This window comes from Triturus cristatus, chromosome 8 (assembly GCF_964204655.1).
Source record: "Triturus cristatus chromosome 8, aTriCri1.1, whole genome shotgun sequence".
NCBI lineage: Eukaryota > Metazoa > Chordata > Amphibia > Caudata > Salamandridae > Triturus > Triturus cristatus.
This window is the reverse complement of record NC_140591.1, coordinates 1,410,731,187-1,410,755,269: the sequence shown is the minus strand read 5'-3', so window position 1 is coordinate 1,410,755,269 and position 24,083 is coordinate 1,410,731,187. Positions and strand designations below refer to the sequence as shown.

General features: G+C 47.8%; 1 protein-coding gene across 1 annotated transcript in view; it reads left to right on the top strand.

Annotated features, from left to right (window-relative positions):
- The window catches only part of TYR (tyrosinase), a 259,380-nt gene extending 252,019 nt beyond the window's left edge, over positions 1-7,361 (top strand). Inside the window, exon 5 of the mRNA XM_085623141.1 lies at positions 6,017-7,361. Within this exon, the coding sequence (XP_085479267.1) occupies positions 6,017-6,243 (227 nt within the window). The 3' untranslated portion in view covers positions 6,244-7,361. The remainder of the gene's footprint in view (positions 1-6,016) is intronic.
- The last annotated feature ends 16,722 nt before the right edge of the window (positions 7,362-24,083 follow it).

Sequence of the window (24,083 nt, the reverse complement as noted above, 5' to 3'; positions counted from 1 at the left end):
TGACCCTTCCACTCTCACATCAAACACATAATTTCACTTAACTTGTAAGTGCTCCCACATCTCCGTAGGTCATAGCACGCCCTGTTCTGCAGCGGAGCGGGACGAACCCAATGATGAAGCATGCCACAAAGGGACCTTTTGGTGGGTGAGGGTTATTTAAGAACACATTGTTTTTCCCATGCAAGAAACAGAGTATTTCTCTTGGGTTTAGTCACTTTTTGTAAGGATAGCGCGGTTTTTTGAACTTGAGAGTGTACTCTCACTGTTTTTTCATAACTTACGGAGGAGGCTGAGTCCACGACTTATTGTACCTTTTCACTCCCTTCTTTGTTTTTTAGAATATCCAGGGCCACAGAAATTATGCAGCAAGGGAGGACCTAGTTGTGTGGCAGGGTTAGCTAAATTATGCGGTTATAAAGGACCAATTATGCAGCATATTTTGTTGCAGTATAACTTCAATATTTTGATATTTTTACAAGTTCTGTCTGGGCGGCGATCGGATTTAATACCATCAAAATATGAATGGGTCCGGAAAATGGCACAGGTTAAAAGAAGTGAACGAGCGTATATCTTACGAACGGGTGGGCTGAAGAAGTTCGATAAGATTTGGGCTGGGTTTTTTAATGGCGATGTTTAATCTGCAGAATTGGTACTGGAATTTCCATTGGTGATATCCTGACTTTTATGATCCTAGGAAAAAAAAAGTAGTAACACTATATTTTGTTTAGAATAGCTTTTGCGATCTTAGTAAACTATTTAGGATCAAGTTACATTTTGATATATGTGTTTACTTGGTTCATAATTTAGGAGTATAAAATCTGAGTATATGTTTAAATTGATAGGAATATGGGGCAATGGATGTTTTTTTAAGATGTGTTTTATTTTGTTGGATCTAAAATGCAGTTTCTGATTTGTCAGTTTGTCGAATTCTTTGATTAGGGGTTTTATGTAAAACTAGAATTCCTACCAATCTGATGTCATTGATGAATGTTGATGTATGATTATTAAGATGTTAATTTATTTCATATATGGATTTCAATAAAAATAAAATTTTAAAAAGTTAACTGTCTGGGCAAATGTTCACCTCAATCTATTATCAAGATGACTTGTTATCATTTTTATAGCCTATCACTACATAGCAACACACTTGGCAGAGCTTTCAGTATATTTTGGTCCATTTGAGCCAGAAACAAACTACAAGAGTGAGATAAAGAAACTGGAAGTATAGTGAGGAGAAGAAGGCATGAGGTGAAATTAAGACTAGATATCTCTGGTATTGTGCATCCTACAATGGTGGGCTTCTATGAAAGACTTTGGACACCTACACTTAAAGTGTAATTCAATTTTTTTAGATCACTGAAAAGCAGTTGTAATTTTTATTTATGAAAATGTATACTCTGGTTTATGAATGAAGAAATACATCTGTGTACTGGGACCATAGATGTGGCCAAGCTTTTTTTCATCGTTTTTTGGGTTTACTAATGGCCCCAGACAACATTAGAAAATCAAAACATGAAGAGTCTAGAAATGATTCCCTATGAGAACGTATTCTTCACTACTTTAGAAAGTCGTATTACTTCAAACACAGGGCTTAATTTGTAAAATAAAGAGTGCTGGTGCCCAAAGCTCTGCTCAAACAAGCATGTTCAGTGCAATTTAGTATCGGTGCGCTGAATACTAAGGCTGTGCTCTCTTCAATCCACCTCATTCCTCTTTAATCCAGACACCAATTTTCTTTTTTTTGTGTGTAAATTCTGTTTATTGAATGTATAACAGACAACAAAAATCAGACAAACTGAGGACCCATGTCCCTGTAAGAAGTACCACAGATTAAGGCGATTATCCACACTAAATAGCATGACATTGTGACAAGAGCAAACAGCAGAATCAATCCCATCCAATACATCCCCAGAACAATCTCTCAGAAATATGCTAGGATAGGAAGGGATAGAATATAATATCACCCCTATTACAAATTATCTTAACAAGAGTCCCATCCCAGTGATGAACAGTCAACGGGGACATTTGCAACTTGCTATGGGGGACATCTCTATATATATACATTTTATCCACTATTCATTGGGCCGTAGCAGGGAACTGTCATTAGTTTTATGCAAACAAAACCTAAGGAGAGAAACTCTCTCGAGAAAGAGGGGATGCCCTGGGGGGGGGGGGGGTGTCTATTCTCCATCGGGAGATTGTGGCAACCGTCGGGAGGTAAGAGAATTGGTCTCTTGTTTTAAGTAGGCTGTACCAGGGACTCAGATTTCTAGCCTCTGTAGTATAGTTCCAGAGTCATCAAACAGTTGCAGGGCACGTAGTCAGGGGGGAACCGGATGGAAGTGTCTAGTCCTAGTAAAATAATGTATGAGTGGCTGCCAGGTACGGGTAAATCTAGCATCTGTGTGGCTAATACAGGCAGTATGTAATCCAAGGGCTAGAACATTCCAAAAGCGAAGGAACCAAGTGGCTATAGAGGGAGGGTTGCGGTTTCTTCCAAAATACAGCTATGGACTGCCTAGCAGATCCTAACAAGTGTAAAATCAAGGGCCAGTTCGTGTATGTCATAGCAGTTAGTGTCAAGGGTTTAATGCTAAATAGGGTGACTATCGGTGCGGTAGGAATAGGGAAGCCCACTATCTCTTTGATGTGACTGAGGACCTCCTTCCAAAACATTGTGAGACTCTGACACGAACCGCCATATATGGATGAAGTCTCCTCTGTCGCCCTGGCGCCTCCAGCACGTTGGGGGGGGGGGACATTTGGGAACATTTGGCGTAAGCGGGTTGGGGTGTAGTACCATCTCGTCATTAACTTGTACGCTGACTCGCGCTGCAGCGTGCTCTGATATACTTTCGGGATATCCCGCCATAGTCTGTCCCAAACCTCTGGAGGTATATCCTCTTCCAAGTCTGAAGCCCATCACATTTGATAACCATGGGATATGGGTCCCTGAGAATGCTGTAAAACAGATATGTGTGGGAAATCAGCCCCTTTGAGCCCTCAAATTCGCGATCAGGGATTCGCAAGCAGTCAGTTCCCTGGTGGCTCCCCTAGATGTAAGTCCGGGAGCTAAGCCAATGACTTAACTGGTAGTATTGCATTTGTGCTCCCTCTGAATAGCTTGCCTGCATTGATCCAATGTGAGAAACTTGTCCCCCTGGAAGAGGTCCTGAATAACTCTGCATTCGCCATCTGTCCATGCAGTGAATGCCTACGGTTGCATAGCAGGGGGGTTACGAGCTAGGGGAGTATTAGGGGAGGGAAATGTAGTCAGCCTGCAGGGCACCGCTCTTTGTGGGGGTAGCTATGTACGCGCTGCGGGGGCGAGCTCCCTGGGGAAGCCAAGCCAAGTCCCATAAAGGTCTACAGGCTACTGCACGGTCTAGATTAAGCCAATGCTTTTCGCTCTCGCAAACCACCCACTCTATGTACCAGAGATGGCAGGCCCAGTAGTACTCCAGGAGACTGGGACACGCTAATCCCCCCCCCCCCCCCCCCCGGTCACGCGGTAGCTTCAAGATCCTATTAGAAAAGTGTGGTCTGGAATTTCCCCATATAAATTTGGTGAAATCCTGTTGTAGGGCCAAGATATCAGATTGTGGATTTGCAGTGAGGAGGGATTGAAAGAGATATAAGATTTTCGGAAGAAGAGACATTTTAATAGTTTTAATGCGGCATAGCCATGTGAGAGGAAGGCCTTTCCATCTGTAGAGTTCCTCCCGGGTGGCTTGTCTATATCTAGGCCAGTTGGACGAAGTCCATGTTGAGAGTGAGGGAGTCAGATCGAGACCCAGATAGCGGATCGAGTCATCAGTCCACTGTACCGGGATCAGCTCCCGCAGATCCTGGATCTCTGAGGTTGGAAGAGTAAGGTAAAGAGCATGAGACTTGGCCAGGTTAATCCGGTATCCCGATGCACTTTCGAGAGACCGCAAGAAAGTAGCCACCGCTGGAAGGGAGGTAGATGGGGAAGAAAGCGCGAGGAGATCATCAGCAAAGAGGGAGGCTTTATGTTCGTATCCCCCCATGGGGATACCCCGTATATTCTGGTTGCTGCGGATGGCGATAGCCAGGGGCTCGACCACTAGAGCAAACAATAAAGGGGATAGGGGGCACCCCTGTCTGTTGCCGCGGTAGATGGAGATGGGGGCAGTGAGACGCCCATTAAAGCGAATGCGAGTAGTAGGTTGCGCATAGGGCGCCATCAGTTTGGACATCCTTCCCGGACCTAGTCCCACCCTTCGTAGAACCTCCTTGTGGAAACCCCAATCCACTTGATCGAAGGCTTTCTCCGCATCGAGGGACACCAGGCAGGCAGGGATATTTCTATATTGTGCTTTTTCGACAAGATGAGGTATCCGTCGGATATTGTCTGCCCCCTGTCGATGGCGAATAAATCCCACTTGACTGGGATCAATAAGACCCAGGAGATGGGGTTCCAAGCAGATTGCTAAAATGTTTGTGTAGATCTTGGCATCGGTGTTTAAAAGAGCAATAGAGCGATATGACGTAGGTAGGGTGTGATCTTTAGCTGGCTTAGGAATAAGTACTACCTTCGCTTCAGACATAGTTGGAGTAATACCTGAGGTATCTGTGAAGCTGTTAAAAAGATGTAGCAATTGTTCCCGTAACTGCGGATTAAAAACCCAGTAGAATGCCACTGGGAGGCCATCCGGACCTGGTGTTTTGCCTATTGGAAGTTGTTTTAGGGCTTTCTCTATTTTGTCATGGGTGATAGGATCTTCCATCAATTTCGCATGGTGAGCGTCAATAGAATCCCAAGGGCAAGAGTTTAGAAAGTCATTGACAGCCTCGAGAGAACAGGGTGTATTGGCAGAGGTCTCTAAAGAAGGTCTCCAGTTCCAAGCTTTTATCAGCCTCCGAGATCGCCCATCTACCATCTAGACGTTTAAGTTTAGCAATATGGGCACGCGTGGTCTGTGCGTAGAGGCGTCGAGCCAAACATGCCCCAACTTTGTATCCCTTTTTTCTTTTTTATATCACTCTTGCAGGTTCCTACTTCTCTCCCTTTGTGACGTTTTGTTCCGTCTTTCTCTTAATCCTCCTTTTCTCTTTAAGGTTTTTTCCTCTTTTCCTTCTCATGCTCTCAGGAAATATTAGATGAGGAAAAATAAGTGATGGTCCCCAAAAATCCGTGCTGGTGGCCCACACCAGCAACCACTGCCTCAAATTAAGCACTGGTCAAACACAGCTATTGCACTCAATGTCGTTTTAGCAACTAGCTGTTCACAGAATGTATTACCACCTGGTCAACATGTATGAGTGCATTCCCTCCTTTTAATGCTTTTTGGGTCTTCATGGCAGCATATGCAAACACCACACAGTATTATTCGTCTTAAAATGTTTCCACATTTGACTATTACTATTATCTAAAAAGGCCAGACCAAACCATTGTATCGTTTTGTGGTGACTGATTAATTTCAATTAGTACACGCTGCTTGTTTTCCAATTTCAAAATCCCTTTGTAAGGTACAAAATGACTGTTACCTTGTGAAAAATATGTATTTACAGAAATTAGAATGTTTGGGAGCAACCGTAAAGTACATCATAATTCTCACAAAGCAGCGAAGTTCAGGCATGAGTCCTGTAATTGCTAGTCCTTTTGCAAAGGGTCACTGATTTGTCCTTTTAAATTTGCGATTTCGTGGTCCGTTGAATGCAAGGGTCAAAGCAGGTAGAAAGTTAAAATGTCTGTCACACATTCGTAATTGCTTGGTCGTGATACAATAGTGGTTTCGTTCTTGTGCAACCACCGAAGCAACCTTCTTTCTGACTCCAATTTAACAACCAGTCTCGTATCGACATAGTAATGACGTATGACAAACTGACGTTATTGAAGTTAATTGGCCCCGTAAGAAAATGCAACCTGGCCTTTTCCTTGACAGCCTCATTAGCAATATATGCCCGGAGGCAAGGTGGTGTGGGTAATAAACCTCTGTTTCATTGGAAGCCTCAGTGGTTGTTATTAAAAATCTGCCTCTTGTCTTTGCAGCTCCTGGCACCTTTCAAGATTTTCTGGAACCCTACCTCGAACAAGCCAGTCGAATATGGCAGTGGCTTGTTGCAGCCGCTTTGGTTGGTGGGTTGATTACTGCAGTGATTGCAAGCCTTGTCGCTCTCGTCTGCCGGAAGCGGAAGCGACGAACCAACCCGGAAGAGAGGCAGCCCTTACTCATGGAGGCGGAAGACTACCAAAGCACTTATCAATCACAGCTGTAGTAGCCGACAATCATCTGGCACCGACAATGATTAAATATATGAAGTGGATGAGATGTGAATATAAATGGAGAGCTTACTCTGATTTATATGGGACTCACTGTCAGATGAGACAGCATCAATACTGTGTCATATTTGATAGCAGGTTTTTAAAACTGTCCTTCTTCCCGACTTTTTACACTCTCGTGTGTAGACCATTACATTAGATCGCAACCATCTTTTATGATTTGTCCTGTTTCTCTAATATAGCTTAGCTAAATGTAATTTGCATGGAACTAAAAAAAATATTTTATAAAAGCTTTAGGCTTTTCTTAGCTGACCTGCTGCCTTTTATGATGCGTTGTGTGCTGTGATGCACATCTGCAAAGTGTTGGTTGGTGTGCCTTGAAAATGCATGTCCCTTGGGCATTAAAATAAAGAGGTATGGATGGAAACACATTATGTACATATGTGTTTTCTTTGGGCGCTTTTGAATGCTCCGTAGACCGTATAATAAGGAACGAGCATTGGCAAAGCCAGTATGGGTCACTAATACTGTTCCAACACAAGAAAGCCAGATGTGTACAATTTTTGCTTACAGATGTTAGCACATAAAAGCCAGACATATCTTGGTGTTCAATATTATATCGGATGAAACGACCTAACCCAAAGCTGGTCGGCCCAAGACTAGCTACTGACTGCCCATGTTGATATCTCAATACTTTGGGGTGCTTATCTTGAGGCCTGGTCATCCTGATTTGAAAGTAGACATCCCACTCAGAACGCCTTGTTCTCAGACTTACTCGAAGTATAAGAAAGGAAAATAAGCAAATAAAAACAACTCAAAAAAATCAAGTAATATGAAGAACAAAGTAAATCATGCAACAACCCATGAGTGAAAATTGGCATATCTCCTGCATACAGCTATATTTGGTAAAGTCAAGAGATCAGCAATGCAGAGAAGTAGCCCAATCGTAATAGACAGGACTCTACATTTCTCAAATCTTGGAAAGACAGCTCTTGATCTCTAAAAGCAGCACGTACAAAATAAAATTGTCAGTGGAAGTATTATAACGAAAAATATGTAAATGCAGTATAGTAGACGTCAAGTGTGCTTTTTAAATAAAATAAATGTTTCTCCATTTTTTATGTTGCTTTTTGATGCACACAAAACATGATTATCGTAAAAAAATAACTTGACCAGTATCATACAGTGTTTATATACTTATCTGTCATACCTCAAGTAACATGCATAGTGTGGAGGGTTTCGTGATGGAAGCATTCTTTCCCAGAAAGATCCTCCTTGCACCAAATTGCCCCTTTCAGTCGCTGCTGTCCTGGAAAGCAGTGCATCTCATGGATTGCAATGGAAGCCCTCCTTAGGAGGCTCAACGAGACACCTGTCAGCCAATAGCATATGGTAAGAATATTATCATATTAGAACAGCATGATGGTAGCGTGCAGCTTGGACTGCAGTAAGTGCCGGTCTTCAGATATAATATGGCCTGTTTTACCGCTCATCTGGGTAGGAGAAAATGTTTTCGAACTGACCAGTTGCGCTACTGGCAACGAGAGGAGTTGAGGCGAATAAGACGTGTTTTCCTTGAGACAAAGCTTAGATTGATCTCCATGATCCAGTGCAAACCTATATTACAGATCTAATCAAATCAGTAATGTATATAACCTCAGGTTTACACTATCCTGTCTTTTTGCAGGAAAGAGTCTCCCAAAAATATTGATTTTTATATTAGTAGTTTTCACCGAAGCTGCAATTTGGTATAACTGGGACAAGCCAAAAGTAAAATCAATGGTCAGAGCTTTTGACTATCCAAACAAAAATTGAAGCGGACCCCGTCTCTTGAGGAGGGTCAAGGGCTGGTTATCAAAGGGGATCCCATTGTGCAACAAACAGCGTTCTCTTACCAGAAAGAATGTTCAGACACTTAGATCAATTTCAGTTTGGATGATTTGATCTGTTTTCCAGTGCAATGTGTAGTTGTGTATCATACAAGTACATTTGGAACTGTGCTTAGTGATGTGCAGATGTAATGTTTAGAACAGTGGTGACCGTGCTGAACCTTGTGGCATGCAGCATATGTCGCTTTCCACTGATTTTGATTGGTTTTACTTCGGTTGGTGAGGAATAATATTGTCAAGTTGATGGCTCCACCAGTTGGAAGGGTTGGAAATACAGTGGTTGTTAGCCTCCTCTTTGGGATCAGGTATTGCCTTTGTAACAAGTGTGTATTAATTTTGTGTTCCAGGTATTCAGGAAGGCCACAGGGCTGCAAACTTTGTGCGTGTAACACAATAGTCTTCCTGATTGCATAGAACTTCAATCAATCTGACTTGTAAAGCATGACTACTCCTGTCTCAAGGCGCTCGGGGACTCCGTTGAAGAGCCAGGCCTTGAGGTCCTTCCTGAATAGAGGCAGTGACGGTGATTGCCTTAGGTGGAGAAACAGGGTGTTCCAGTTCTTTGCTGTGAGGTAGGAGAAGGATCTTCCTCCGGCTGTGGTCTTGCGGATATGTGGGATGGTGGCCAGGGCCAGTTGGGCGGAGCAGAGCTCTCTGTTGGGTGATTGAAATGCCAGGCAGTGGTTGAGGTACGCAGGTTCCGTGTCATGTAGTGCTTTGTAGGTGTGTGAGAGGAGCTTGAAGGGGATTCTTTTGTTGACTGGGAGCCAGTGGAGGTCTCACAGGTGGCCAGTGATGTGGCTGCGACGGGGGATATTGAGGAAGAGCAGAGGCGTTCTGAATGCTCTGCAGTTGCTTGAGGAGTTTCTGGGTGATGCTGGCATAGAGTGCTTTGCAGTAATTTACGTAAATGGGTCGCGACACTGCTCGTCATGCTGCAAATAACCCCAAAGGATTCTGGACAGTGTAGTGGCTACGGTGAGTACGCCTACGCCACGAGTATATAGAAATATAATGCCATCCCTGGACACGTGTTTCGAGGTAATTGCCTCTCGTCAGCAGGGAGCAGGTAGGTATGCGGGGTGCCGATGACTGCCATATATATAGGTAAAATACCTTCCAAGGCGCGCAGGTGCAGACACCGGGCTCGTCAGCCAAAGTCGCTCGAATGAGCTATTAGTAATTTACGTAAATGGGTCGCGACACTGCTCGTCATGCTGCAAATAACCCCAAAGGATTCTGGACAGTGTAGTGGCTACGGTGAGTACGCCTACGCCACGAGTATATAGAAATATAATGCCATCCCTGGACACGTGTTTCGAGGTAATTGCCTCTCGTCAGCAGGGAGCAGGTAGGTATGCGGGGTGCCGATGACTGCCATATATATAGGTAAAATACCTTCCAAGGCGCGCAGGTGCAGACACCGGGCTCGTCAGCCAAAGTCGCTCGAATGAGCTATTAGTAATTTACGTAAATGGGTCGCGACACTGCTCGTCATGCTGCAAATAACCCCAAAGGATTCTGGACAGTGTAGTGGCTACGGTGAGTACGCCTACGCCACGAGTATATAGAAATATAATGCCATCCCTGGACACGTGTTTCGAGGTAATTGCCTCTCGTCAGCAGGGAGCAGGTAGGTATGCGGGGTGCCGATGACTGCCATATATATAGGTAAAATACCTTCCAAGGCGCGCAGGTGCAGACACCGGGCTCGTCAGCCAAAGTCGCTCGAATGAGCTATTAGTAATTTACGTAAATGGGTCGCGACACTGCTCGTCATGCTGCAAATAACCCCAAAGGATTCTGGACAGTGTAGTGGCTACGGTGAGTACGCCTACGCCACGAGTATATAGAAATATAATGCCATCCCTGGACACGTGTTTCGAGGTAATTGCCTCTCGTCAGCAGGGAGCAGGTAGGTATGCGGGGTGCCGATGACTGCCATATATATAGGTAAAATACCTTCCAAGGCGCGCAGGTGCAGACACCGGGCTCGTCAGCCAAAGTCGCTCGAATGAGCTATTAGTAATTTACGTAAATGGGTCGCGACACTGCTCGTCATGCTGCAAATAACCCCAAAGGATTCTGGACAGTGTAGTGGCTACGGTGAGTACGCCTACGCCACGAGTATATAGAAATATAATGCCATCCCTGGACACGTGTTTCGAGGTAATTGCCTCTCGTCAGCAGGGAGCAGGTAGGTATGCGGGGTGCCGATGACTGCCATATATATAGGTAAAATACCTTCCAAGGCGCGCAGGTGCAGACACCGGGCTCGTCAGCCAAAGTCGCTCGAATGAGCTATTAGTAATTTACGTAAATGGGTCGCGACACTGCTCGTCATGCTGCAAATAACCCCAAAGGATTCTGGACAGTGTAGTGGCTACGGTGAGTACGCCTACGCCACGAGTATATAGAAATATAATGCCATCCCTGGACACGTGTTTCGAGGTAATTGCCTCTCGTCAGCAGGGAGCAGGTAGGTATGCGGGGTGCCGATGACTGCCATATATATAGGTAAAATACCTTCCAAGGCGCGCAGGTGCAGACACCGGGCTCGTCAGCCAAAGTCGCTCGAATGAGCTATTAGTAATTTACGTAAATGGGTCGCGACACTGCTCGTCATGCTGCAAATAACCCCAAAGGATTCTGGACAGTGTAGTGGCTACGGTGAGTACGCCTACGCCACGAGTATATAGAAATATAATGCCATCCCTGGACACGTGTTTCGAGGTAATTGCCTCTCGTCAGCAGGGAGCAGGTAGGTATGCGGGGTGCCGATGACTGCCATATATATAGGTAAAATACCTTCCAAGGCGCGCAGGTGCAGACACCGGGCTCGTCAGCCAAAGTCGCTCGAATGAGCTATTAGTAATTTACGTAAATGGGTCGCGACACTGCTCGTCATGCTGCAAATAACCCCAAAGGATTCTGGACAGTGTAGTGGCTACGGTGAGTACGCCTACGCCACGAGTATATAGAAATATAATGCCATCCCTGGACACGTGTTTCGAGGTAATTGCCTCTCGTCAGCAGGGAGCAGGTAGGTATGCGGGGTGCCGATGACTGCCATATATATAGGTAAAATACCTTCCAAGGCGCGCAGGTGCAGACACCGGGCTCGTCAGCCAAAGTCGCTCGAATGAGCTATTAGTAATTTACGTAAATGGGTCGCGACACTGCTCGTCATGCTGCAAATAACCCCAAAGGATTCTGGACAGTGTAGTGGCTACGGTGAGTACGCCTACGCCACGAGTATATAGAAATATAATGCCATCCCTGGACACGTGTTTCGAGGTAATTGCCTCTCGTCAGCAGGGAGCAGGTAGGTATGCGGGGTGCCGATGACTGCCATATATATAGGTAAAATACCTTCCAAGGCGCGCAGGTGCAGACACCGGGCTCGTCAGCCAAAGTCGCTCGAATGAGCTATTAGTAATTTACGTAAATGGGTCGCGACACTGCTCGTCATGCTGCAAATAACCCCAAAGGATTCTGGACAGTGTAGTGGCTACGGTGAGTACGCCTACGCCACGAGTATATAGAAATATAATGCCATCCCTGGACACGTGTTTCGAGGTAATTGCCTCTCGTCAGCAGGGAGCAGGTAGGTATGCGGGGTGCCGATGACTGCCATATATATAGGTAAAATACCTTCCAAGGCGCGCAGGTGCAGACACCGGGCTCGTCAGCCAAAGTCGCTCGAATGAGCTATTAGTAATTTACGTAAATGGGTCGCGACACTGCTCGTCATGCTGCAAATAACCCCAAAGGATTCTGGACAGTGTAGTGGCTACGGTGAGTACGCCTACGCCACGAGTATATAGAAATATAATGCCATCCCTGGACACGTGTTTCGAGGTAATTGCCTCTCGTCAGCAGGGAGCAGGTAGGTATGCGGGGTGCCGATGACTGCCATATATATAGGTAAAATACCTTCCAAGGCGCGCAGGTGCAGACACCGGGCTCGTCAGCCAAAGTCGCTCGAATGAGCTATTAGTAATTTACGTAAATGGGTCGCGACACTGCTCGTCATGCTGCAAATAACCCCAAAGGATTCTGGACAGTGTAGTGGCTACGGTGAGTACGCCTACGCCACGAGTATATAGAAATATAATGCCATCCCTGGACACGTGTTTCGAGGTAATTGCCTCTCGTCAGCAGGGAGCAGGTAGGTATGCGGGGTGCCGATGACTGCCATATATATAGGTAAAATACCTTCCAAGGCGCGCAGGTGCAGACACCGGGCTCGTCAGCCAAAGTCGCTCGAATGAGCTATTAGTAATTTACGTAAATGGGTCGCGACACTGCTCGTCATGCTGCAAATAACCCCAAAGGATTCTGGACAGTGTAGTGGCTACGGTGAGTACGCCTACGCCACGAGTATATAGAAATATAATGCCATCCCTGGACACGTGTTTCGAGGTAATTGCCTCTCGTCAGCAGGGAGCAGGTAGGTATGCGGGGTGCCGATGACTGCCATATATATAGGTAAAATACCTTCCAAGGCGCGCAGGTGCAGACACCGGGCTCGTCAGCCAAAGTCGCTCGAATGAGCTATTAGTAATTTACGTAAATGGGTCGCGACACTGCTCGTCATGCTGCAAATAACCCCAAAGGATTCTGGACAGTGTAGTGGCTACGGTGAGTACGCCTACGCCACGAGTATATAGAAATATAATGCCATCCCTGGACACGTGTTTCGAGGTAATTGCCTCTCGTCAGCAGGGAGCAGGTAGGTATGCGGGGTGCCGATGACTGCCATATATATAGGTAAAATACCTTCCAAGGCGCGCAGGTGCAGACACCGGGCTCGTCAGCCAAAGTCGCTCGAATGAGCTATTAGTAATTTACGTAAATGGGTCGCGACACTGCTCGTCATGCTGCAAATAACCCCAAAGGATTCTGGACAGTGTAGTGGCTACGGTGAGTACGCCTACGCCACGAGTATATAGAAATATAATGCCATCCCTGGACACGTGTTTCGAGGTAATTGCCTCTCGTCAGCAGGGAGCAGGTAGGTATGCGGGGTGCCGATGACTGCCATATATATAGGTAAAATACCTTCCAAGGCGCGCAGGTGCAGACACCGGGCTCGTCAGCCAAAGTCGCTCGAATGAGCTATTAGTAATTTACGTAAATGGGTCGCGACACTGCTCGTCATGCTGCAAATAACCCCAAAGGATTCTGGACAGTGTAGTGGCTACGGTGAGTACGCCTACGCCACGAGTATATAGAAATATAATGCCATCCCTGGACACGTGTTTCGAGGTAATTGCCTCTCGTCAGCAGGGAGCAGGTAGGTATGCGGGGTGCCGATGACTGCCATATATATAGGTAAAATACCTTCCAAGGCGCGCAGGTGCAGACACCGGGCTCGTCAGCCAAAGTCGCTCGAATGAGCTATTAGTAATTTACGTAAATGGGTCGCGACACTGCTCGTCATGCTGCAAATAACCCCAAAGGATTCTGGACAGTGTAGTGGCTACGGTGAGTACGCCTACGCCACGAGTATATAGAAATATAATGCCATCCCTGGACACGTGTTTCGCCTTGGAAGGTATTTTACCTATATATATGGCAGTCATCGGCACCCCGCATACCTACCTGCTCCCTGCTGACGAGAGGCAATTACCTCGAAACACGTGTCCAGGGATGGCATTATATTTCTATATACTCGTGGCGTAGGCGTACTCACCGTAGCCACTACACTATCCAGAATCCTTTGGGGTTATTTGCAGCATGACGAGCAGTGTCGCGACCCATTTACGTAAATTACTAATAGCTCATTCGAGCGACTTTGGCTGACGAGCCCGGTGTCTGCACCTGCGCGCCTTGGAAGGTATTTTACCTATATATATGGCAGTCATCGGCACCCCGCATACCTACCTGCTCCCTGCTGACGAGAGGCAATTACCTCGAAACACGTGTCCAGGGATGGCATTATATTTCTATATACTCGTGGCGTAGGCGTACTCACCGTAGCCACTACACTATCCAGAATCCTTTGGGGTTATTTGCAGCATGACGAGCAGTGTCGCGACCCATTTACGTAAATTACTAATAGCTCATTCGAGCGACTTTGGCTGACGAGCCCGGTGTCTGCACCTGCGCGCCTTGGAAGGTATTTTACCTATATATATGGCAGTCATCGGCACCCCGCATACCTACCTGCTCCCTGCTGACGAGAGGCAATTACCTCGAAACACGTGTCCAGGGATGGCATTATATTTCTATATACTCGTGGCGTAGGCGTACTCACCGTAGCCACTACACTATCCAGAATCCTTTGGGGTTATTTGCAGCATGACGAGCAGTGTCGCGACCCATTTACGTAAATTACTAATAGCTCATTCGAGCGACTTTGGCTGACGAGCCCGGTGTCTGCACCTGCGCGCCTTGGAAGGTATTTTACCTATATATATGGCAGTCATCGGCACCCCGCATACCTACCTGCTCCCTGCTGACGAGAGGCAATTACCTCGAAACACGTGTCCAGGGATGGCATTATATTTCTATATACTCGTGGCGTAGGCGTACTCACCGTAGCCACTACACTATCCAGAATCCTTTGGGGTTATTTGCAGCATGACGAGCAGTGTCGCGACCCATTTACGTAAATTACTAATAGCTCATTCGAGCGACTTTGGCTGACGAGCCCGGTGTCTGCACCTGCGCGCCTTGGAAGGTATTTTACCTATATATATGGCAGTCATCGGCACCCCGCATACCTACCTGCTCCCTGCTGACGAGAGGCAATTACCTCGAAACACGTGTCCAGGGATGGCATTATATTTCTATATACTCGTGGCGTAGGCGTACTCACCGTAGCCACTACACTATCCAGAATCCTTTGGGGTTATTTGCAGCATGACGAGCAGTGTCGCGACCCATTTACGTAAATTACTAATAGCTCATTCGAGCGACTTTGGCTGACGAGCCCGGTGTCTGCACCTGCGCGCCTTGGAAGGTATTTTACCTATATATATGGCAGTCATCGGCACCCCGCATACCTACCTGCTCCCTGCTGACGAGAGGCAATTACCTCGAAACACGTGTCCAGGGATGGCATTATATTTCTATATACTCGTGGCGTAGGCGTACTCACCGTAGCCACTACACTATCCAGAATCCTTTGGGGTTATTTGCAGCATGACGAGCAGTGTCGCGACCCATTTACGTAAATTGCTTTGCAGTAGTTGAGTCTGCTGCAGATGAGTGTGTGGGTGACCATCTTTCTGGACTCTGTGGCGATCCACTTTCGGAGCAGGCGTAGCATGTGAGAGTAGTGTGATGAGACTGCGTTGATCTGGTGGTTCATGGTGAGCGAGGAGTCCAGGATGATGCCGAGGTTTCGTGCTTGATTTGTGGGTGTGGGGAATCCAAGATTTGCAGGCCACCAGGAGTCGTCCCAGACAGAGGGGATAGATCCTTGGATGAAGACTTTGGTTTTCTTTGAGTTTAGCTTGAGGCAGCTGCCCATCATCCAGGTGGTGACAGCCTTCATCCCATTGTGGAAGTTGGTCTTGGCGACTGTGGGTTTGTAAGTGAGGGAGAGAATCAGCTGGGTGTCATTGGCGTAGAAGAGTATGTTGAGTCCGTGGTCCCTGATGATGGCTGCGAGCGGGACCATGAAGGTGTTGAAGAGAGCAGAGCTCGGGGAGAAGCCCTGAGGCACCCCGCAACTGGTGTCTGTAGGTTCAGAGTGGAACAGTAGTAGCCTGACTCTGTGTTTGAACGGTGAAGAAGGAGCAGATCTATTCCAGGGCTTTGTCGTGGGTGCTGGCGTTGTGGAGTATTGTGCATAGGGTATGGTGTCGAAGACAGCCAAGAGGTCCAGGAGGATGTGGTGGCGAGGAGGGTGGTCTCAGTGCTTTGGTTACTTCGGAAGCCGGATTGGGAGAGGTCTAGGATGGGGCTCGCTTCGATGAAGTTGGATAGTTGGACATTAATGGACTTCTTGATGACCTTGGTTGGGAAGGGGAGCAGAGAGATGGGTCTGAAATTCTAGAGGTCCTTTGGATCAGCAAATGGTTACTTCAGCAAGGGGTTGATCTCAGCGTGTTTCCAGTCTTCCGGGCACTTAGCGGAGGTAATGGAGCAGTTGGTGATGTGGCAGAATACCGGGGGGGGGGGGGCGATGGAGGTGCCGACTTTGTTGAAGACGTGGTGTGGGCAGGGGTCTGAGGGTGCTCCGGAGAGGATGCTCTTCAGGATCTTGACGGAGTCGTAAGCGGTAAGGGAAGTCCAGCTGAGCAGGGTCTGCCAGTGTCCGGGTTCATTGAGTGCAATGGTTTTGGGTGGGTTGAGAGGGTCTTGGGTATCGAGGCTGTTGAAGCTGTCATAGATCTTAATCTTGTGGTGGAAGAAGGTGATGAGGTTGTTGCTGAGGTCTTGGGAGGGTAGAATGTCTCCTGTCTTTGTGGTAGGTTTTGCCTATTCTTTGACCACGGCAAAAAGTTATTTGCTATTGAGTGCGTTGATCCTTTCTTGTGGGACCGCTTTCTTTGTTGTTCTAATGTCGTGATGTTGTTCAGTGACAGCGGTTTTGAAGGCTGAGCGGTCTTCATGGGTCTTGCTGCTCCTCAATCTCTTCTTGAACCGTCTACAGGTGCGTCTGGACTCATGAAGGGCAGGAGAGAACCAGCTGGCTTTTTTTGTAGTGTCATTGGCCTGGCACTTTCTTGAGGGGAGCCAGTGTGTCGGTGCAGTTGGAGATCCATCAGTGGAGGTTGGATGCTGAGGTATTAGCATCCATAGAAGTCAGAGGTGCGGTTTTGCTGAGGGAGGTGGTGAGCTGTTCTGTGGTGACTTTGTTCCATCTTCTGCGAGGGTAGTGGTGGGCGTGGTGGTGTATGGTGAGTTTGGTGAAGGAGAGTGGATGCAGCGGTAATTGGTCCAAAGCAGCTCGGAGGTGTGACTGAAGGTGATGTTGTCACTGGCGAAGAAGATGGGTCAAGCGTGGGTCCTGCTTAGTGGGTTGGGGAGGTGACCCGCTGTTTGAATCCGAGGGTGGTAAAGTTCTCCAGCAGGGACAATATGTTCTTGTCGTTGGGTTTGCAGGTGAAAGTTGAGGTTGCTGTGGAGGATGTAGTCTGAGGAGGCTAGAGTGTGGGGTGCGATTAAGTCGATGATGGAGTTTCTGAAGGGTGGACGAGCTCCCGGTGTGCTGTGGTGGAGGATGCCGTGGACTTCGGGTGTTGAGATTGGTCTGGACCTTGAAGTGGAGGTGCTGTATGTTGATCAAGTGGTCGTCTGAGTGGGTGGTGAGGCAGAGGAGGCTTTTGTGTATGATGGTGATGCCTGCATCCAGTTTGTTTATGCAGTCCTTGTGAATGATCTTGTAGCCATCTGGGATGGCGGTGGCTATGTCCATTGTGGAGGTGGAGTTCATCCAGGTTTCCGTGAGGAAGGTGATGTCAGGGTAGATGAAGTCGAGTAGGTCCCAAATTTCCATGGCGTGTTTGTGGAGTGAGCGTGTGTTGAGCAGGATACAGCTGAGGCAGTGCGGTCCGGTATTGGTTGGTCGTGCGGTGAGTGGTGCTAGTTTGTGGTGGCAGGCGAAGGTGCAGCTGCAGTTTCAGCAGAAAAAAAGGGCCCTGTGTATAATTTGCCGATGCCTGGCGGCAGGCGATGTGGCTTCCAGTGTTGAGGGTGTGGAGGGTGCTGGCACTGTAGAGGTGAATGGTCCAAGGACCAGGGTCCGTGGTGCTGGGGGCAGTCCTAATCACAACTGCAGGTCACCCGCTGCGCGGCCGCACAGCGACCACCATTGAGTAGCGTGAGGAGGAGGGCTGGACAGCTGAAAGGTGGGAAAGCGGCCTGGGAGGGGGCAGAGTCACGGGGGACGAGCAGCAGTGGGGACATGGTGAGGAAAGGCGCAAAGTGACCAGAGGAAAAAGCGCAACAGCAGAAAAATACAATAAGTGAAAGAAAGTGACAGTAAAGCAAAAAAAGTGCAGAAAGTGAAAGAAAAACAGAAAATATGAAAGGTAAAAAGAGATCGGGAGAAAAGGGAGAAAGCAGAGAGACAGAGGCCTGATGACAGAGCAGTCAAAGGGGTTTGTCCCAATCTGCATGCCCCAGCCACATGTGTCAGCAGTCATTCACCGGCAGTCTGAGTGGATTTTCAGGCCCTGCAGCGGGCAGCAGGAGGGTGCCACAACAGCCTACCCGGGCCCCAAGAGGTCAGCAAGGGCGGGCACCAGTGCACTCCAGGGCGGCCACGGCCCCCCCCACAGTGAGAAGCACTGGCTTGCCGCAGTGCCCTCACCCAAGAAGGTGGCTGCATTAGAGGCTGGCGCCAGGGGCAGAATCCCGACCCGCATAGCTGTCCGGGTGCGGCACCGCATCAGGAGACACTCCCAGCAGGCGGTAGTCACTGAGGCTGGTGACGCAGCACTCTCGGAGCCGCCTGAGATCTCGGCGGGACGAAGAGCCGAGTAAGAGCCCCACCACACAGCCACTCTGCTATGCTCATTCTGTAAAGGTCAATGTTTTGAAGGCATTACCATATCTGGGTGTTAAAAATTCGAGACAGAAGGAAATTTAGCTGGGACATATTGCCTATTGGTTGAAAATTCCCCGTCTGCACAGCTGCCCACCCATAATATATTGGCATGCCTGTTACAGAGAGGGACTGTGTGCCCAATTACAAGAAATGCACTGTTGCCAGAGCAGTTGCAAATGTGTGCCTGCTCCGGGAACATCACATAGTGAAAGGTAAATTAGCTGTTTCCAGGCAACAGACCTGGCCTCCATTGCAGGGAGCCCACCTCCCCCACACAAAGGCAGGTGCAGTTTATAATTACATTCACCTTTGTGGAAATGCCTCAGTGGTCCTTGAATCCCCCATACCTTTCTACCAAAAGAAGCCTTGTGGGGCTCCGAGTCACTGACTGACCACCAGCTCATCCTCATATGTGACACACAATTAGTGCACCTCCCAACAGCTTGTTTGTCCCTGCGCCTGCTGTGTAATGTAGCGTAGGTGCAGGGACAACTGCTTTCCCTCTTTAGCTGCGGCATGACTCCTCTTGAAAATGGTGATACACCCCCTTAGGAGCATGCTTGTGCAATGTGTGCCACCACACTCCATACAGGGCTGGACTGCGAAACCAAAAGCAGGCCTGGCATAATAAATAAAACCAGCTGCATGCCCCTTGTCTCCTGAAGCTACCTCTTTCCAACCTTTCTCTATGTCTCTCCTCTTTTTTTGGTCTCCTTCTCTGGGTGCTTTCTCTCTACCTTCCCACGTCCTCACGCTCTTTCCCTCTCTTTTGAAGCCTCCCCGTGGTTACTGCAAATAACATTAGGGAGTTGGGGAAAGTGACTGGTCTTCAGCTTCTTGCAGGATTCCAGATAAGAGGAGGAGGCTCTGATGTGGAGTGGTAGGCCTTTAGGGGCGATGTAAGGTAACGTCCGTCCTCCGATTCTGTGTATATGTGGGATGTGTATGAGTAGGAGTCCTACGGAGGGGAGTTGTCTGGGTGATTGGTGGAACTAAGTGAAAATATTCAGACCGATGGGGCATACGTTGTGTAGTGCGGTTAAACAAAGAAACTACTAGCTGGGCCAACTTCTCTTGCTAACCTTTTCCTGTATGCAGGAGCCCTTGTAGAACCAACAACTCGATTGAATACCCATACAAAGATCTAGGAGCTGTATTTTTGTGGATGCTCCATGGGAGCCACAGTTTTCTATCACCAATTGTCATTTTCAATATCCTGGATATCTTTGTTCTACATTTCCCTACTGTTTTCTAAAGAAACGAAGTATTACAACTACCTTAGGAGGAGGCATAATTTGTAAGGAGGTCAAAACCAGAAACATTATGCATACTCTATCATGACTGGTTTCTCTACGCAAAGTAAACTAAGTTGAAGAGATCTCTGAAACTATCATCTTCATGGGCACGTTTATGTAATAAGGAGACTAATGATTAACGTGTCTTTGATTTGTGTATATTACTCTAAAGTTGCCATTTATTGCCCTGATCAGCAGCACATCTCTAGCAGAAGAAATAAAAACAGTTGTGATCTTCTCGGATAATTCTTCCATTAGATCTCAAGAGTCTAGAGCTACGTGATATGAATGAATACACATACAAGGGTATCTGGAATCAGCACTCACATAAATCGGGTACCATTTAATCTCCTTCCCTCTCTCCCAGATATGCCTTTTCTCTATGACTGACCTTTCTCACTTATATGCCTGATCTTCACCTCTCTATGTTGTTGGAAGTACTTTAAAATAAAGTCATGGCATTGTAGGAGAGTAGGATCTGCTTCACAAGTTACCCCCACTTTTTGCTGGTGTTTCACAGTTTTTTTACTTTAGTCTGGCTGGGACCCTGCTATTCAGGGCCCCAGCCTAGCTGCTTCCTCTCTAAATTGATTGCATGTACCTTAGGTACACCACAGATTGGATCCTGAGGTACCCTTGTGAGTCCCTAGTATATGGTACCCTATGTACCCAGGGTATAGGTACCCCAGAGGCCTACCAGGGGCTGAAGCATGTATTATGCCACCCCTGGAAAGCCACCCAAAATGACACCACAGGTCTGCTACTGCAGCCTGGGTAAGGTGGTGCATGCACCCCTTACTGAGGTGTAGGTTCACTATACCTCACCTAACACTGCACATACAAACCTATCAGTCACTCCTATGGCAGGCCTTAACAATCCTGAAGGCAGAGTGCTTGGTTTGATGTGAGAGGGTGCCCAAGCATGAGCTGAACTGGATTGGCTGCACGGAAACATGTCGTGTTTGGTGTCAGACACCTTGGAATCATACCCCCACATCAGTTCTTGATGTGAGGATATGATCCCACCCTTCTAGAGGGAAAGACATTGCAGTACTGGTATACCTGGTAGAAATCTAATAGAGCCCTGGCATCACAAAATGGATGCTGCAGCCACAGACACGGGTCTGGACTCCTGCTGCTGACCGAAACTCCGGCAGGGGAGGCCTGGACAATAGGTTTCCTGTCACAGGGGGGTGTAACCACCTCCCAGACAGGCTTATGTGTATTGGGGCTGGGTGGTAGCACTCTGAGTGCTTTGAAGTCCTGCACTGGGGGCACATTTGGTGTCCCTGTGCATAGTCCAGCTCAAGCCGGTTCATGGGCTTCCAGCTCCTGCTCTGGCGCAAAACTGGACAACGGAAATGGGTATAGCCACCCCTCTTTCCAAACCCTCCCATTGGTGGGTCCCCAGAGCTAGTCCAACCCCTTCCTTAGGTATAAGTAAGGAACCTCTGTAACCAGAACTTTAGATATCCCTGGACGAAACTCTGAAGCTGTGTCCTGGACCTTCGAAGCTCTACTAAAGACTAGAGGACTGGAGAAATCTCCCTTGGTGTCAAGGAGTGACTCCCCTGCTTGGCAGGCACCAACGAAGCATTTTGCCGGTCCGCATTTACGAAGCTCCTGCCGGACTCCGAAGTATTTGCATCCCAGGAAGAGAATTTCCAGACATCTCAGACGCCGACCCGAGTCCCCAGCAAAGCTGAGACCCGCAGCCCTCGTGAGTAGCGTGGAAAAGGAACTCCTGGTCACCGGGCACTTTTGCAAGTGCATTGACTTCTTGACGTCTCTTGAAGTCGTGCTTGGGGTTGCTTGTAGCCCCCACCTCGAGCAGAAGATCCACCGAAGATTGTCGGCCTAGTCATCCCGAGTGACCCGTGGGCCGCCATTTTGTGTTTCCTCTCGAGGTCCCTTTGCGATCCCTGGTCCGTCGACTGGTGGGTCCCTGAGGGGGTAACTTTGAATTTCCTTGGGCTTCCCTGGTTGCTCCAGACGTGCCCTGACTCCCCACCAAGTGGTGAGTCCCTCAGACCTTGCTGGTCTGCACCGAAGCATCTTTCTCCTTTCTGCGTGGGTTGCTGTTGCCAAGGCTTGTTGTGTCCAAACCAGGCACCGACGCTGCAGCACTCAACATCCTTCGTGGGACAGCTTGAATCCAGCTCCTGGTCGTCCTTGACGCCTCCTGGTCCTCGTGGCTGAAGCGTCAAGCTTCACCTCCTTCACCTGAAATCACCCGACATCGGTGGGCATCTGCCTATCGCCTTCCTGATCACTAGCTAGTGACCCAGACTCTGTCTCCTCTGCTTTCAGGTTCTTCTCGACTTCGATCCAGGCTTGGATATCTTCGGACACTTCGCATCTTCCCGGCAGCAGCACTTCTTTGCCAGCTCCCATTGAAATCGACGATGCGATCCGACACCATTTGACACCTAAGCACCCGGCTTCCTTGGGTGAGGTAACACGAGTACTCCGGTGCTCTCGTGGGTGTTGGCCCTAGAACTTCCTAAGTCCCAAAGGGTTTGGTCCTGACTCGTTTCTAGCTGTTCCTAACCTTTAAAAATCTAACCGCGACCTTCCCCATAGAAGTTAACGGGAGCTCGCGGCTGTGTTCTCACACTGCACACAGCCCTGTGGGTCCCCTGTGTCACTACCTTGGGTGGTTCCTTGGGGTCCCAACGATTCTACAGGCTCTTGGCCTTGTGACTTAGGTAATTTGTGGTTCTTATACCACTATTTTAGTATATGGTTTGGCTCGCCCCTAGGGCCTGTCATGTATTTGTGCTATTTTGCTGTCATACTTGAAGTGTAAATTATGTGTTTTCACCTCCAGTCTCATAAAGAGACTAGGAGGCTGTGTTTAGTAATAAATACATATAGTTTATATATATACCTGGTGTGGTGGTCTTTCATTTAGGCACTCAAGAGATTATAGACAGGTAAAACAAGCTGCTTTACATTCCTTCAAGACTTAGCCTGAAGGCTGCTCTCCATAGCTACCACTAGGATAGCTTTCAATAAAGGTTGTATTTAACCTATAACCAATAAGGGGTTGTTTGGACAGGTACACTATAACTAGAGGACAGCATATACCAGGCCAACTTCTCACAGGCATTTCTTAGTGGGCACATTCCTAATGGACAGATTCCAGTTCTCACAAATTCCTGACCTTTCCCACCTGGCAAAGAATGTCCTTCTGTCTTATGCCTGGAGGTGTTAGCAAGCCATTTCAGGCATACTAACACATCTGGAGCTGGGATGTAATGTTTGCTTAGGTCAGGGTGAAATGCAAGCAAACCCCAAATTAGCCTGTGCTTAACCGTCTGGTAGCTTGGTACAAATACAGTCAGGCTTAACTTAGAGGCAATATGTAAAGTATTTATGCAGCACAGAAACAGTAATAAAGTGAAAACACAGCACAAGAAAAATCGCCACCAATTTAGAAAAATAGAGTAAAATGTACTAAATTATTTGACACCAAAACGACAAAATCCAATCAGTAGAACTGGAGATATGCAATTTTAAAGGTTAAATGAAGCATTAAGAAGCAAAAAAGTGCCATCCGTGGTTATCTCGGTACAGTGGACTGGGTCCAAGTCACAATTTCAGCCTGACCGTGAACCAGATACGGTACTGAGTTTAGTCCACTGAAAAAGTACCTTGTGGCCTAGGTGTGAAGCTGTGTTGGCCTGGGTCTAGGAGTTGTCAACGAGGAGCTGCGATGCAAGGTCCAGTGTTGATATGCATCTCGTAGCGACCAAGTCGATGAAGCCGTTGATGGGGGGGGTTGTGATGCAAGGTCTTGTGTTGTCGAGGAAGCTGTCGACAGGAGCTTGTGAGGACTTGCAACGTGCTGTGTCAATGGTGAAGACCAGTTGTGTTGCACTTGGTCAGTGCTGCAATCACACTTCCTCGTTATAGAAGAAGCCTCCTGGGCTTGCGTGGCAATGCGATCTGATGCGTCAGCACCGAGGGAAGATGCTCTGCCCTAGGCCAGTGCCAGTGCTGTGTTTTTCGAGATACGAGGAGTTGTGTCGAAGAAGACAGTTATTTCCCTTTGGCTTTGAACAGGGGGCCAGCTGACAAACCCTTGGAGATTTCTTGGACTCCTGGGTCCACACAGGTAGACTGGAATCAGCAGAGCA